This window comes from Thunnus maccoyii, chromosome 9 (assembly GCF_910596095.1).
Source record: "Thunnus maccoyii chromosome 9, fThuMac1.1, whole genome shotgun sequence".
Lineage (NCBI taxonomy): Eukaryota > Metazoa > Chordata > Actinopteri > Scombriformes > Scombridae > Thunnus > Thunnus maccoyii.
This window is the reverse complement of record NC_056541.1, coordinates 18,456,013-18,472,111: the sequence shown is the minus strand read 5'-3', so window position 1 is coordinate 18,472,111 and position 16,099 is coordinate 18,456,013. Positions and strand designations below refer to the sequence as shown.

Here is a 16,099-nt window from a genome sequence, read left to right as displayed (position 1 = left end):
AGCCAGCTGTTGCATTGGCTATCTACTGCTGCTACTCTGCCTTACAGTGGAGAGAATTGAAGACGAAATCTGGAAACTATCATTGGACCAACTCGATGTCAATATTGCATTCTGGTTGTTGATTGGTAAGGGAGGACAGCCTCCCTTGGAGCATCATTTTACGTGTCATGGCCAATCACAGATTAGCATGAAATAAATGAAATACATTGAGTCCAACGTAAGAGATGCTGCCCTGCGGAGGTCAGCAGGCACCCGTCCTCCTCTGTCCCCCACTCCACCTCCACCGAATTACCGACTGCAGGTGTCGCTGTTGAAACATTTTAAACAGAATTTCAGCAATTGATTTTTTCCAAAGAGAGAAAAAATACTTTATAAATACTGAGATTTGGTAATGGTTTATTTCAACCAAATATTATTTTTTATATTTTGATCTCCCTTTTGCCTCTCAAAAAATAGAGGAGGATCAACCTCCTCTGCCTCTATGGACCAGCCTCCACTGATATTTATATACAGTCCTGTGCAAACGTTTTAGGCACTAAAAGTAAAGTGAGAATGCTTACAAAAATGTTGCTATAAATTGTTTTAATTTATCACTTTACCACTTTACTTCATATGCAGCACATGTGTTGCTGCTGTCTGAAAGTTTGAGCAGAATGTGCATTTTCTTTGTGTGAACCTGTTTTTCCAGGCTACATTTTCACTGCTGTGGGCATCTATCAGCAATTACGACATCAAACCTCTCTCTGCAAAGGATGTCAGACACTGTTCAGACTCCTTCACTTTTTTGTGTTTGGCTGCATTATAGACTTTAATCTTATATAATACCCATGAAACCTAAGCAACAAACACAACATTTGTGCTAAAAAGTAAAAAAGAACAAAACATTTTATTGATTGAGCGTTCCTGTGCTTTATTCAATCATTGGTAAAACTACCAGTGGTGACTCTTCCGACTCAGTTCTACCTTGCAGATCACTAGGGCTGCAACTAACGAGTCATTTCAAATTTCTGCCTAATTTCTGCTGATCATGCCAGCTTAACTTCCAACTAGTTCCTGTCTCACTTCTGCTGAGCAGACCGCTAAATTCGGGAAGCTGGAGCATTTAACCCTTCTTCCCTGGGCCAGGTGCACCTCATTGTGGACTGATTGTAGATGACCTGGGCGGAGCAACAGAGCAGAGGAAGGAAAAAAACAAACAAACAAACAAAAAAACACAGGCAACACATACAGCTGTAACACCCCCACCCTTAAAACAATGAATAAATAGCTTATCACACAAGTACAAAAACATTTAAAAGTACGCACACACACACACACACACACATACACACAATAACACAGGTGACCAATACAAAAGTGGAGTACCACAGCCACAAACCAAAAGGGACACAACAAGTAGACAAACTACAAAGTTGCTGCCATACATCAGCAGCAACACACAGACCCAATAAAAGTGATGCCACTACCACAACACAAAATGGACCCCATGTGGTCTAAAACCACACACAAGTTACTGTGATGATGTTGGGAACCAGCAACACAAAGTAAACCAATGAACTGGGAGGCCACGCAAAAAGGGTACAACTACAATTAAATACACAAACATCCAAAATGACCAAACCAAAGTGATCTGCAACAACCACAAGTAATGTAGTCACAGTGTAGTCAACCACTATACAAAGTGTTTTCCAAGTTACCCCTAAGCAGCAACCTACAAGTGACCCAACAAATGTGGAGTGCAGTTAACAATTTATGGTGGCTTACAATAAAAAAAATGACATTTACGAAATTTGTTACAAAGGTGGACAGATGTGCTGAAATTATACAGAAATTGGTGACAATATAAAAGGTACTTCGGTTTACTGGCCTGCAGAAATTAGACAGAAACTATTTGGAGGTTAAGCTGTTATGATCAGCAGAAGCTAGTTGGAAATGATTTGCTAATTATCACCTACTTTCCATAAAATTACCATGAAATTTGCAGACTTGTAAAATGAAGTGTTACCGACTAAAATAGTCGGTGATTAATTTTTTGTCGATCAACTAATTGTTGCAGCTCTAGAGATCACCTCTTTCAGGCTAGATGGAGCAAATCAGTGAACTGCCACCCTCAGATCTCTCCACAGATTCTTGATGGCAGTATGAGTCTGGCTGAGTCAGTCGCCGATACTCAAACACTTGTCCTAAACACATTCCAACTCTGTCTTGCATTGGGTCAAAGTTTTATTTGTGGTAAGACCTTTACCTCAGTCTAAAGCCATGCACACTGCAGATTTTTCATCTTCAGGTGCCTCTGTTCATTGTTCCCTCAGTCTCTGTTGCTGAGATGCATCATCACATTATGATGCTGCTACCACAAGGCTTCACTGGTGAACGTGAGCAATAGTGAAACAATTGCAGAAGTAGACATGAAGGTCAAACTATGTGGTGTCAGCCACAGAATTTTGCTCTCACACTAAAAGTAGTAACACCAATGTGACTGCGGCAGCTGCAGTTTCTCTGCATTTTTCTTAATTCTATAACAGTAAAATGTTGACATTGACATCTGTTAACAGATAATCTACAAACTTTCCAGTTAATAATTTAAAACCTGCAGCCCAGGATAAGACTTACTTGGCTGCAGAGTTGACGATGATTATAACTGAAACAAGAAATAAAGTAGATTAAACATGCAGTAACTGGGGTGTTATTTCTGATAAATTTCACTAAAATAAGGACGCTGTCTTCTTGCAAAAGACATAATAATTCCCTGGTAGGGGCCCCCACCATTGATAATTAAAGACTTCATTCAAATGGATTGTTTTTTTTGGGGGGGGGGGGGTTCCAGAATTATGCAACACAATATAGAACTCAATTAAACAATCCTTAAATTATACAATTTTTATAGGTTTCCAGTGAGCTGATACCTGCTGGCCCCTCTGACATTATTATTGAACCCCTTGCAGCTTGCTAGATGTTCTAGCGTCTTTGGCCAACAGAGCTAACTCTAATTTGAAAAGCAGAACCCACATGTTTCCTGTAAATGCTGAAACCACAAACACTTTTTTTGTATTAGATGTTCCCCTTCAAAGAATGCAGGCAGTCCTCAAGGGGGGTTAATTTCTTCGTCTGCAGCCAGAGAGGTATCACGGATCTCAAGATGCCATGCGACTTCAATGGAACTCTGCTGGGCAGCGTGCTCCCTCCTCTGTTGATAACAGAGTTTGTTCTTGGAGTCCTCGGCAATGGTTTGGCTCTCTGGATCTTCTGCTTCCACCTGAAGCCCTGGAAGAGCAGCACGGTGTTACTCTTCAACCTGGCGATGGCTGACTTTCTGCTCAGTTTGGCTTTGCCTTTCCGTGCCAGCTACTACATCTCTGGGATCATGTGGATGTTTGGAGACCCTTTCTGCAACTTCTGCCTCTTCATGTTGGCAATGAACCGCAGTGGAAGTGCCTTCTTCTTGATGGCTATCGCTCTGGACAGGTACATGCGTGTGGTGCATCCTCATCATCCCATCAACTACTTGAGTGTCTCCAAAGCCGTATGCGGAGCATTTGCACTGTGGTTGCTCACCGTTTCTATGACTGCTCATGTCTTCACTTTGGAACACAACAACACGGATAAGTGTGAGAGCTTCAAGATTAAGGCTGCATCTGACTACAGTCTCACCTGGCATAAATTTGCGTTTCTGTTTTCCTTCTATATGCCTCTGCTTGTGATGGTCTTCTGCACAGTGCGCATTATTAGCCATCTGAGAGGGAGACAGCTGGCACAGAATCCAAAGATCAAGAAGGCTCTGTGCTTCGTCACAGTGGTGTTGGTGCTCTTTATTATTTGCTTCCTCCCAAGCAACATCATACAGCTGCTGATTTGGATCAAGACCCAACAGGTAGCCAAGACCCTCCCTGAATCTGAAATCTGTCCAACAATGGAGTACCTGACCTCCGCATTTTACATCACCATCAGCATGACCTATCTCAACACCGTGTTGGATCCTGTGGTCTACTACTTCTCCAGCTCTGTCTTCAAGAACTTCTGCAGGAAAGCTCTTCATCTGCCCCAATCAGCTCTTGCTGAAAGTACAGAGAGGAAAACCCGAGAAACAGGCTCCCAGACGCTCAGCCAGCTTTGATCAAAAAGTCACAGTCAAGCATGAGAGTGCAGCTCGGTAGCTATAAATCTGATCAAAAGAGACACATTTCTCTTAAAGGTCTCATGTAAGTGCTACAGCGTTGTTATATTTACTTCTCATATACAGTAGTTATCCAGTGTATATTAACTGCACTTTTTAAAATAATCCTGGTAATTGCTTTTGCAAAACATATGTAATTGTAAAGTTGTGAAATATTTTGTTAAAAGATGTTATTTTTACTTCTCTTTATATTAACTGCACCTTTCTAAATATTGCTTTTGCAAAAACATATTATTGCATAAGTGAAATGATTTATGTACTTAATATTTACACCAAGCTACACCTTAAAAACATCTGCTGTGTTGTTGTTATTGAAGTCCAGGACATTAATCACTTTTTTTCGTACTTATGACTTTATGTACAAATTATTACCTTGTAACTATAAATATAATCAAAACAAAATATCTCCTTGTTTCTTACATTTGCAGTAAAAAACAATACATGCGAATGGTGAGAATGTTTATCTGAAAATTGGATGTTGTCTTCTTTTATGTGGCTTGTGGGTTAGAGAAACCATTTTTCTTAGTTAGCGGACGTCCACCTGTTGGATCACAGACAGCGAAGCCTTTAATTCAAACTTAATGAATGAGTGAAAAAGAGTTGAGTTGTAGAATCATGTGACATGGAAAACAGGACAACACTTACTTGTGTTATATGTAATATCAAAAAATATATATAATTTAAAGTGACCCTCCTCTAAAAAATGTTTTTCTTTTTACTTTTCCCACAGTTGGATGTTTGAGCTTCACTGTGCAGAATGATGTATGTGCAGAGTTTGACACTAGAAGGCTGTTTTCACATTTATCTGCTGAAAGTGGAAAGTTTCTCTGTGCTTATTGAAAATCAGATTTTAAGGAGTGGGCCCATGAGCATGATATGTGACATCGCAACTGTTTGGAAGCTAATTGTGGTCCAATATGCAACTTACACAAGTGTGATGCTGAAACTTGAAACCTCCAGTGCACAAACACTGAGAATTGACTTTACAGTGATGTAGGAGACAACTTGTGTCCAGCAGTTAAACTTCTAAAATTAAATATATTTACATGACTCTTCATGAGGAGTAGATACCATTTGAAGGAATTTAACATGGTAATTATACTTTTTTTGTGGAAAAATCATAATAGACACACATTATTGTTCCAAGCAAAGTATTTTTATATTTCTTTATACATGTCTGGAAGGGATCTTTAAAGGACAGGTTCAGAGTGTTTCAAGTCCATCTTAAAACAACAGTCAGGTGCCCAAATGAACATTGAAATAGTTTTTTCGAGCCATAATCATTCCTCCTGTTCATACTGACCCTTAGAAGATCCCTTCATAATGAACTTACTCTCGACCAACAATCAACAATCCAAAGATGTTCAGTTTACTGTCACAGAAGACTAAAAAAAAAAAAAGAAGAAAATATTCATTTGTATTATATTATATTCATTTAAGAGGCTGGAATCAGAGAATTTTGGCATTTTTTTCAGTAATACTTTATTTTACGGGTCTGCTCATTTCATAATAATTTCATGTGAAGTAGATGATAATAAGCAAGTCATTTCCAACTTCTGCCTAATTTCCGCTGATCATGACAGCTTAACCTCCAAATAGTTTCTGTCTAACTTCTGCAGGCCAGTAAACTGAAGTACATTTTTTTAACCTTTTATATTGTCACCAATTTCTGTATAATTTCAGCAGATCCGTCCAACTTTGTAACAAATTGTGTAAATGTCTTTTTTTTTATTGAAAGCCACCATAAATTGCTAATTACAGAGAAATACAACTTCATAATCAAGAATCAAGTAACTAATTGCCCATTTTCAAAGTCTCATTCCTTGCCTATGAAAGACTTGATTCAAATGGATTTGTAGCAATACGATATAGAACTCAATTAAACAATCCTTAAATTATACAATTTTTATAGGTTTCCAGTGAGCTGATACCTGCTGGCCCCTCTGACATCATTATTGAACCCCTTTGCAGCTTGCTAGACGTTCTTGTGTCTTTAACCAAGAGTTAACTCTAATTTGAAAAGCAGAACCCACGTTTCCTGAAAATGCTGAAACCACAAACACTTTTTTTGTATTAGATGTTCCCCTTCAAAGAATGCAGGCAGTCCTCAAGGGGGGTTAATTTCTTTGTCTGCAGCCAGAGAGGTATCACGGATCTCAAGATGCCATGCGACTTCAATGGAACTCTGCTGAGCAGCGTGCTCCCTCCTCTGTTGATAACAGAGTTTGTTCTTGGAGTCCTTGGCAATGGTTTGGCTCTCTGGATCTTCTGCTTCCACCTGAAGCCCTGGAAGAGCAGCACGGTGTTATTCTTCAACCTGGCGATGGCTGACTTTCTGCTCAGTTTGGCTTTGCCTTTCCGTGCCAGCTACTACATCTCTGGGATCAAGTGGATGTTTGGAGACCCTTTCTGCAACTTCTGCCTCTTCATGTTGGCAATGAACCGCAGTGGAAGTGCCTTCTTCTTGATGGCTATCGCTCTGGACAGGTACATGCGTGTGGTGCATCCTCATCATCCCATCAACTACTTGAGTGTCTCCAAAGCCGTATGCGGAGCATTTGCACTGTGGTTGCTCACCGTTTCTATGACTGCTCATGTCTTCACTTTGGAACACAACAACACGGATAAGTGTGAGAGCTTCATGATTAAGGCTGCACCTGACTACAGTCTCACCTGGCATAAATTTGCATTTCTGTTTTCCTTCTATATGCCTCTGCTTGTGATGGTCTTCTGCACAGTGCGCATTATTGTCCATCTGAGAGGGAGACAGCTGGCACAGAATCCAAAGATCAAAAAGGCTCTGTGCGCCATCACAGTGGTGTTGGTGCTCTTTATTATTTGCTTCCTCCCAAGCAACATCGTACAGCTGCTGATTTGGATCAAGACTGAAAAGGAAGCCAAGACCCTCCTTAAATCTGAAATCTGTCCAGAAATGGAGTACCTGACCTCCGCATTTTACATCACCATCAGCATGACCTATCTCAACACCGTGTTGGATCCTGTGGTCTACTACTTCTCCAGCTCTGTCTTCAAGAACTTCTGCAGGAAAGCTCTTCATCTGCCCCAATCAGCTGTTGCTGAAAGTACAGAGAGGAAAACCCAAGAAACAGGCTCCCAGTCGCTCAGCCAGCTTTGATCAAGAAGTCACAGTCAAGCATGAGAGTGCAGCTCGGTAGCTATAAATCTGATCAAAAGAGACACATTTCTCTTAAAGGTCTCATGTAAGTGCTACAGCGTTGTTATATTTACTTCTCATATCAAGTAGTTATCCAGTGTATATTAACTGCACTTTTTAAAATAATCCTGGTAATTGCTTTTGCAAAACATATGTAATTGTAAAGTTGTGAAATATTTTGTTAAAAGATGTTATTTTTACTTCTCTTTATATTAACTGCACCTTTCTAAATATTGCTTTTGCAAAAACATATTATTGCATAAGTGAAATGATTTATGTACTTAATATTTACACCAAGCTACACCTTAAAAACATCTGCTGTGTTGTTGTTATTGAAGTCCAGGACATTAATCACTTTTTTTCGTACTTATGACTTTATGTACAAATTATTACCTTGTAACTATAAATATAATCAAAACAAAATATCTCCTTGTTTCTTACATTTGCAGTAAAAAACAATACATGCGAATGGTGAGAATGTTTATCTGAAAATTGGATGTTGTCTTCTTTTATGTGGCTTGTGGGTTAGAGAAACCATTTTTCTTAGTTAGCGGACGTCCACCTGTTGGATCACAGACAGCGAAGCCTTTAATTCAAACTTAATGAATGAGTGAAAAAGAGTTGAGTTGTAGAATCATGTGACATGGAAAACAGGACAACACTTACTTGTGTTATATGTAATATCAAAAAATATATATAATTTAAAGTGACCCTCCTCTAAAAAATGTTTTTCTTTTTACTTTTCCCACAGTTGGATGTTTGAGCTTCACTGTGCAGAATGATGTATGTGCAGAGTTTGACACTAGAAGGCTGTTTTCACATTTATCTGCTGAAAGTGGAAAGTTTCTCTGTGCTTATTGAAAATCAGATTTTAAGGAGTGGGCCCATGAGCATGATTTGTGACATCGCAACTGTTTGGAAGCTAATTGTGGTCCAATATGCAACTTACACAAGTGTGATGCTAAAACTTGAAACCTCCAGTGCACAAACACTGAGAATTGACTTTACAGTGATGTAGGAGACAACTTGTGTCCAGCAGTTAAACTTCTAAAATTAAATATATTTACATGACTCTTCATGAGGAGTAGATACCATTTGAAGGAATTTAACATGGTAATTATACTTTTTTTGTGGAAAAATCATAATAGACACACATTATTGTTCCAAGCAAAGTATTTTTATATTTCTTTATACATGTCTGGAAGGGATCTTTAAAGGACAGGTTCAGAGTGTTTCAAGTCCATCTTAAAACAACAGTCAGGTGCCCAAATGAACATTGAAATAGTTTTTTCGAGCCATAATCATTCCTCCTGTTCATACTGACCCTTAGAAGATCCCTTCATAATGAACTTACTCTCGACCAACAATCAACAATCCAAAGATGTTCAGTTTACTGTCACAGAAGACTAAAAAAAAAAGAAAGAAAGAAAATATTCATTTGTATTATATTATATTCATTTAAGAGGCTGGAATCAGAGAATTTTGGCATTTTTTTCAGTAATACTTTATTTTACGGGTCTGCTCATTTCATAATAATTTCATGTGAAGTAGATGATAATAAGCAAGTCATTTCCAACTTCTGCCTAATTTCCGCTGATCATGACAGCTTAACCTCCAAATAGTTTCTGTCTAACTTCTGCAGGCCAGTAAACTGAAGTACATTTTTTTAACCTTTTATATTGTCACCAATTTCTGTATAATTTCAGCAGATCCGTCCAACTTTGTAACAAATTGTGTAAATGTCTTTTTTTTTTATTGAAAGCCACCATAAATTGCTAATTACAGAGAAATACAACTTCATAATCAAGAATCAAGTAACTAATTGCCCATTTTCAAAGTCTCATTCCTTGCCTATGAAAGACTTGATTCAAATGTATTTGTTGCAATACGATATAGAACTCAATTAAACAATCCTTAAATTATACAATTTTTATAGGTTTCCAGTGAGCTGATACCTGCTGGCCCCTCTGACATCATTATTGAACCCCTTTGCAGCTTGCTAGACGTTCTTGTGTCTTTAACCAAGAGTTAACTCTAATTTGAAAAGCAGAACCCACGTTTCCTGAAAATGCTGAAACCACAAACACTTTTTTTTTGTGTGTTAGATGTTCCCCTTCAAAGAATGTAGGCAGTCCTCAAGCGGGGTTAATTTCTTTGTCTGCAGCCAGAGAGGTATCACGTGTCTCAAGATGCCATGCAACTTCAATGGAACTCTGCTGGGCAGCGTGCTCCCTCCTCTGTTGATAACAGAGTTTGTTCTTGGAGTCCTTGGCAATGGTTTGGCTCTCTGGATCTTCTGCTTCCACCTGAAGCCCTGGAAGAGCAGCACGGTGTTACTCTTCAACCTGGCGATGGCTGACTTTCTGCTCAGTTTGGCTTTGCCTTTCCGTGCCAGCTACTACATCTCTGGGATCATGTGGATGTTTGGAGACCCTTTCTGCAACTTCTGCCTCTTCATGTTGGCAATGAACCGCAGTGGAAGTGCCTTCTTCTTGATGGCTATCGCTCTGGACAGGTACATGCGTGTGGTGCATCCTCATCATCCCATCAACTACTTGAGTGTCTCCAAAGCTGTATGCGGAGCATTTGCACTGTGGTTGCTCACCGTTTCTATGACTGCTCATGTCTTCACTTTGGAACACAATGACACGGATAAGTGTGAGAGCTTCATGATTAAGGCTGCATCTGACTACAGTCTCACCTGGCATAAATTTGCGTTTCTGTTTTCTTTCTATATGCCTCTGCTTGTGATGGTCTTCTGCACAGTGCGCATTATTGTCCATCTGAGAGGGAGACAGCTGGCACAGAATCCAAAGATCAAGAAGGCTCTGTGCGCCATCACAGTGGTGTTGGTGCTCTTTATTATTTGCTTCCTCCCAAGCAACATCGTACAGCTGCTGATTTGGATCAAGACCTTACAGGTAGCCAAGACCCTCCCTGAATCTGAAATCTGTCCAACAATGGAGTACCTGACCTCCGCATTTTACATCACCATCAGCATGACCTATCTCAACACCGTGTTGGATCCTGTGGTCTATTACTTCTCCAGCTCTGTCTTCAAGAACTTCTGCAGGAAAGCTCTTCATCTGCCCAAATCAGCTGTTTCTGAAAGTACAGAGAGGAAAACCCGAGAAACAGGCTCCCAGTCGCTCAGCCAGCTTTGATCAAGAAGTCACAGTCAAGCATGAGAGTACAGCTCGGTAGCTATAAATCTGATCAAAAGAGACACATTTCTCTTAAAGGTCTCATGTAAGTGCTACAGCGTTGTTATATTTACTTCTCATATACAGTAGTTATCCAGTGTATATTAACTGCACTTTTTAAAATAATCCTGGTAATTGCTTTTGCAAAACATATACTATTGTAAAGTTGTGAAATATTTTGTCAAAAGATGTTATTTTTACTTCTCTTTATATTAACTGCACCTTTCTAAATATTGCTTTTGCAAAAACATATTATTGCATAAGTGAAATGATTTATGTACTTAATATTTACACCAAGCTACACCTTAAAAACATCTGCTGTGTTGTTGTTATTGAAGTCCAGGACATTAATCACTTTTTTCGTACTTATGATTTTATGTACAATGTATTACCTTGTAACTATAAATATAATCAAAACAAAATATCTCCTTGTTTCTTACATTTGCAGTAAAAAACAATACATGCGGTGAGAATGTTTATCTGAAAATTGGATGTTGTCTTTATGTGGCTTGTGGGTTAGAGAAACCAATTTTAAGATGTGGGCCCATGAGCATAATTTGTGACATCGCAACTGTTTGGAAGCTAATTGTGGTCCAATATGCAACTTACACAAGTGTGATGCTGAAACTTGAAACCTCCAGTGCACAAACACTGAGAATTGACTTTACAGTGATGTAGGAGACAACTTGTGTCCAGCAGTTAAACTTCTAAAATTAAATATATTTACATGACTCTTCATGAGGAGTAGATACCACTTGAAGGAATTTAACATGGTAATTATACTTTTTTTGTGGAAAAATCATAATAGACACACATTATTGTTCCAAGCAAAGTATTTTTATATTTCTTTATACATGTCTGGAAGGGATCTTTAAAGGACAGGTTCAGAATTGTTCAAGTCTGTCTTAAAACAACAGTCAGGTGCCCAAATGAACATTGAAACAGGTTTTTCTTGTCATAATCATTCCTCCTGTTCCTACTGACCATTAGAAGATCCCTTCATCATGTACAGCAAGGAAAACCTCTTTCTGGGTTCATATGAGCACACTGTTGTTTTGAGACAGACATGAAAAAATGTGAACCTATCCTTTAAATTTTAGCAGCTGCTGATGTTTAGCATTTGATGACCCATTTGAAAACAGTTAGATATCAAGGTTTAGATAAAATGGTTTGGTTTCCCCGAAACAGGGTTCATAATTATAAGAGCATGAGACTAAAAACCACAAACACCTGCTCCTCTAGTTCACCTAGTTCCCCCAAAATAATATTGAGTAACGGCTGTCTGCATGTCAACTACCTATTTCATTGAAGTACATTCAGTAAAGAAAATACTTAAATGCATGTAATGACCTTAAACAAACTTGAATCACATATCTCTAAAGCACATTTGAGCACTATAATGAATAGAGTAATCTGCTGCCAATAATCAAAACAACTGCATTAGCAGGTTTTAAAAACTTAAAAGGATAGGTTAACATTTTAAAATCTGTTGTAAAACAACAGCCAGGCACCCAAATGAACACTGAAACAAGTTTTTCCTGCCATAATCATTCCTCCTGTTCATACATTAGAAGATCCCTTCATAATGCACTTACAATATAAGCGATGGGGGACAAAATCCTTGTTTTATGTATTTAAATGTGTATCTTAAACTTATATGAGGCTGCAGCAGTTTTAGTCAATTAGTCAAAGTGGATATCTTCCACAGTTATAGTCTTGGTAAAATATTCCCTCTGTATCTTGACAGACAATGTTTTCTATGAATTTGGCACTTAAGTTGAAAGATAACTACTTGATTTGACTCATTTGAACAGCTGAAGCTTCCAATAAACTTACATACATTTTTGCACAGAAGGAGGTTTGTGGATTTTGTCCCTCATCACTTACATTGTAAGTGCATTATGAAGGGATCTTCTATTGGTCAGTATGAACAGGAGGAATGATTATGACAAGAAAAACCTGTTTCAATGTCAGGTCACACCTGACTTTTGTTTTAGGACTTAAAAAATTGTGAACCTGTCCTTTAAGTCTCTCTATGAGGGCTCTAATAGGCTACATTTTGCAAACATGAAAACTAATTGTTTTGATATTCCACTATTGTTGTCAGCCTGCATACTGGCACAGTATGAATTACATACATGCTCTTCATTTACGCTAAAAGGGAAGTCAAGCATGACTTCAGTAATACACAAGAATTATGTTGAAATATTTAAAGGGGATTTTCTCGTAATCTGGTTAGTAAGAAATACATTATTGGTCTTATGACGCACACTGACAATGCAGATGTTTGTCAATCACATGCACCCAAACATGGACTTTAACTTCAAAAACATGTAATATTGGGCTCAGATGTGATCTGTAAAATGTGTCACTTCAACACAACACCAAACAGAGTTACTGTTATTACTTTATTTTTACTTTATAACTGCACAGCTTCCCCTATGGCAGTCATTGCTAAAAAATGCAAGTCGTTTTGAAAGAGAAACCATCTCACACTGACTCTGACCTTCATTGTAGTTTATACTCTCAATTAAAGTTTGGTCTTTCTTCTGCCTATAAGTCACAGGGGAAGTATCAACTTGTGCGGTCAACCCCCACTACCGCATCAACCCCCTGCGCCCTCTCGGATCTGTGACCACTTACTGATAATCCTTTACCAAATCTAAACTGAAACTTGATCAATTTTGAGTTTAACCCATGAGGACAAAAATGCACAGAACTGTATACACATATAATTACAGATAAGATCAAGCCTGAAACGTTCTGGTCAGAGGGGTGTGAGGGAAATTACACAAACCACACGTGCATATCTTTATTTATGGCTGCAGGATATGTCGTCTCAGCATCGACATCGCGATGTGCAATACTCACATCATAGGATGTTAAATAAAGCAGATGATCTCAAACACGTCATGCTACAACTTTTGATGTGCTCTGGTGAGGGGGTGCACTTAATCAATATATCAAACAACTATAGCACGCCCCGCTAGTCGCCTACCACAACCTGAAGATGAGCGCTGCCTGTTTTAGTTGTTTGATAAACTGATTAAGTGCACCCCCTCACAAGATAACATAGCGAACTGATCGCTGTGCATGCTGTCTGCGGATCACCTGCCTGTAAACATGAACTCAACACAGCTGCTGTCACAGATAATGTCACCTGGATGCTAGAAGCAGGCGTTCAGTTATACGAGGCAGCTTTTGTGTGCTTATATTCCTGTTATCAGCAGCACCTCGTCCCATTGCTGGTTAAAAGTTAAAGTCACTGTCACAGGGCTGGTTGTGCCCTAATGTTAGCAGTATAGCCGTGAACGTAGCATTGCAGTGTGTGTACAGTTAAGCCTATTTGTCGGTGAATAAATGCTAAAACTCCTTAAGACCCAAGCCAAGTTCCTGTGTCTTGCTTGCCATCTGCTGATTAAAGTGAAGGGCTTTAGCCTCAAAGTTAGCCTATGATGAAGCATAAATGAGCTACACCTGGTGCCCATTGGAACCTGACCAGGACTGACCTTTAAGGTGGGCCAGGTATTTTCATTTTAGTGACAATCTCAGCCGCTCCTACACAGAGAGCGGAGAAATGTCTGGCAGCCTTGACAAGGGGGAAGAGTTCCTAAGTATAAAAGGTGTTAAGTTTTTCATCTCTGCACATACTACAAACTAACTAAAAGTGTGACAATACTGTAAGAGATTTTTGTCTCGTTCCTCTGTCAGTGGATTTGCAAAATTGCCAAAACACGGGCCTCAGTGTAGTTTTCTGCTTCCTTCCTTGAAATATGTTGGTATGTATGTGGCTGAATAAAGGAAGGAACTCTTCAATTAGATATGAGACTGGTGGCGAAAAAGTATTCCTCAAATGTGATTACTAAATGTAGACTCAAGAGGTGTGACAAACTCCTCAACTGCTGCAGAATATTTTGCAGAAAAATAGACTTAAAGGACCAGTATGTAGGCAGTGCAGTGAGGATGCAGATTGCAGCCAATTGAATATCCCTCCATCTCTACTTCCAAGAGTGCAGGAGAACCTACACTGGCCATGAAAAATGCACAAGGCCCTCCACAGAGCCAGTGTCGGGTTTGTCTGTTCTGGGCTACTGTAGAAACATGGCGGTGCTACATGGCGGATTCTATGGAAGAGGACCCACTCCCTATGTAGATATAAAGGACTCATTCTAAGGAAAATTATTTTCAGGTGATTATACACTAATTAAAACATACTTATGAATATTATATTCAATTTCTGCCGAGTCTGTTCCACTAGATGCCACTAAATTCTACACACTGCACCTCTAAAGCAATATATACTTCTTCTATGTATAGACAAAAGCCTCAAATTAGCAAAAGCAATTTACAGACAGATTTCTACTTAGTTATTTTACCTCAGCAACATGAAATAATTTCAGTTCAAACAGGACTCTCTGCGCATCTTCCAGCAAAATGCAGCAGAATCAGTTGCTTCTCAATCGAGTGCAGCAGACTGAGGCACGCTGATTAATTCACAGCCTTTAATTGTACAAACAGTCAGTCTGACTCTTATGAAGACACAGTACTGTTGAAACACTAATCTGTTTGCACAATTAAAGGCTGTGAATTAATCAGTGTGCTCCAGTCCCTTTTGTTCTCTGGATGAATTAATTTCCCTTTAAGACTCTTAAAATTGGTAGTGATGTATTGACTACAATTGTAGATTGGTACCTGTTCATTTACATTTTATCTAATCATAAAAATCTGCATATTAGCCAGCAATTATAATGATATTGACTTAATCATTAACAAGTATAAAGCAATGAAAAAAAATAGATTAATAGCTTTTGGGTTTTTTTAGCATCTGGTGCTTCTGAGGGGTTGGGTTTTTTTTCCAAGTTCCTCAGACAATATTCAATAATGAAAAGCATTTATTCAAATATTACATAAACAACTGAAAGATAGATGTTAAGTGCAAATATTGCATGTCAGCCCAAGACAGACCAAGTGAGATTACAGAAATATAGCTGCAGGAATAGTATAAGTTCATCTGGAAACTCCATTTTGCATGTTGAGAAACTCCTGGAAAAAACAAAAAAGTAGAGTTTAAAATCTGTGAAATTTCAATCACTGATTAGTGATCAAATCAATGCCATGGTAAAATACCAAAAGGTACATAAACTGAAGTCACCCCCCCCCAAACCATTAAATAATATTTTCATTCCATCAAAGACGAGGTTGATTAATTACGTTTATCTCTTTGTGGTGTTTATTTTCCATTAAACTCGTCCAGAATATCAGCTTCAGTTACCTTCAGGCAGCTCGGTGAAGGTGAGCCGTTTGTCAGTGTTTTCCCTCGTCGATACTCTCTGTGTTTCATGTATTCAAGAGCAAGTGAGTCGGCATCATCCTGACTGCAGATCACATTAAAACAAAGTGATGTGAAGACCTCAAATCATACATTTACAGAGGTCATACGGTGAGTTTTTTGTGCATCAGGACTGTATCAGTTTATACAGGATTAAAACATAATTCAACTGTCTGATCGCGGTCTCAACAGGCATGTTTATTTGACTCAACATTGAA

At 38.7% G+C, this 16,099-nt stretch overlaps 4 protein-coding genes across 5 annotated transcripts in view; 3 read left to right on the top strand and 1 right to left on the bottom strand.

Moving 5' to 3' along the window:
* The first annotated feature begins 2,890 nt into the window (after positions 1 to 2,890).
* LOC121904414 (hydroxycarboxylic acid receptor 3-like) lies at positions 2,891 to 4,729 on the top strand. The gene has a single exon (XM_042422163.1). The coding sequence runs from the start codon at positions 3,056 to 3,058 to the stop codon at positions 4,112 to 4,114; it is 1,059 nt and encodes a 352-aa protein (XP_042278097.1). The 5' UTR covers positions 2,891 to 3,055; the 3' UTR covers positions 4,115 to 4,729.
* Positions 4,730 to 6,328: 1,599 nt separating this feature from the next.
* On the top strand, positions 6,329 to 7,925 carry LOC121904452 (hydroxycarboxylic acid receptor 3-like). Its single transcript, XM_042422221.1, has one exon. It carries the CDS (start codon positions 6,336 to 6,338, stop codon positions 7,308 to 7,310), a length of 975 nt encoding a protein of 324 aa, XP_042278155.1. The 5' UTR covers positions 6,329 to 6,335; the 3' UTR covers positions 7,311 to 7,925.
* A 1,547-nt stretch (positions 7,926 to 9,472) lies between these two features.
* LOC121904392 (hydroxycarboxylic acid receptor 3-like) lies at positions 9,473 to 10,909 on the top strand. Its single transcript, XM_042422119.1, has one exon. The coding sequence runs from the start codon at positions 9,539 to 9,541 to the stop codon at positions 10,511 to 10,513; it is 975 nt and encodes a 324-aa protein (XP_042278053.1). The 5' UTR covers positions 9,473 to 9,538; the 3' UTR covers positions 10,514 to 10,909.
* Positions 10,910 to 15,426: 4,517 nt separating this feature from the next.
* The window catches only part of kntc1 (kinetochore associated 1), a 21,846-nt gene continuing 21,173 nt past the window's right edge, over positions 15,427 to 16,099 (bottom strand). For both annotated transcript variants that reach the window (XM_042420713.1, XM_042420714.1), the window contains exons 61-62: positions 15,825 to 15,927; positions 15,427 to 15,595 (exon numbers count right to left, since the gene is read on the bottom strand). In XM_042420713.1, the coding sequence (XP_042276647.1) occupies positions 15,560 to 15,595; positions 15,825 to 15,927 (139 nt within the window). In that variant the 3' untranslated portion in view covers positions 15,427 to 15,559. The remainder of the gene's footprint in view (positions 15,596 to 15,824; positions 15,928 to 16,099) is intronic.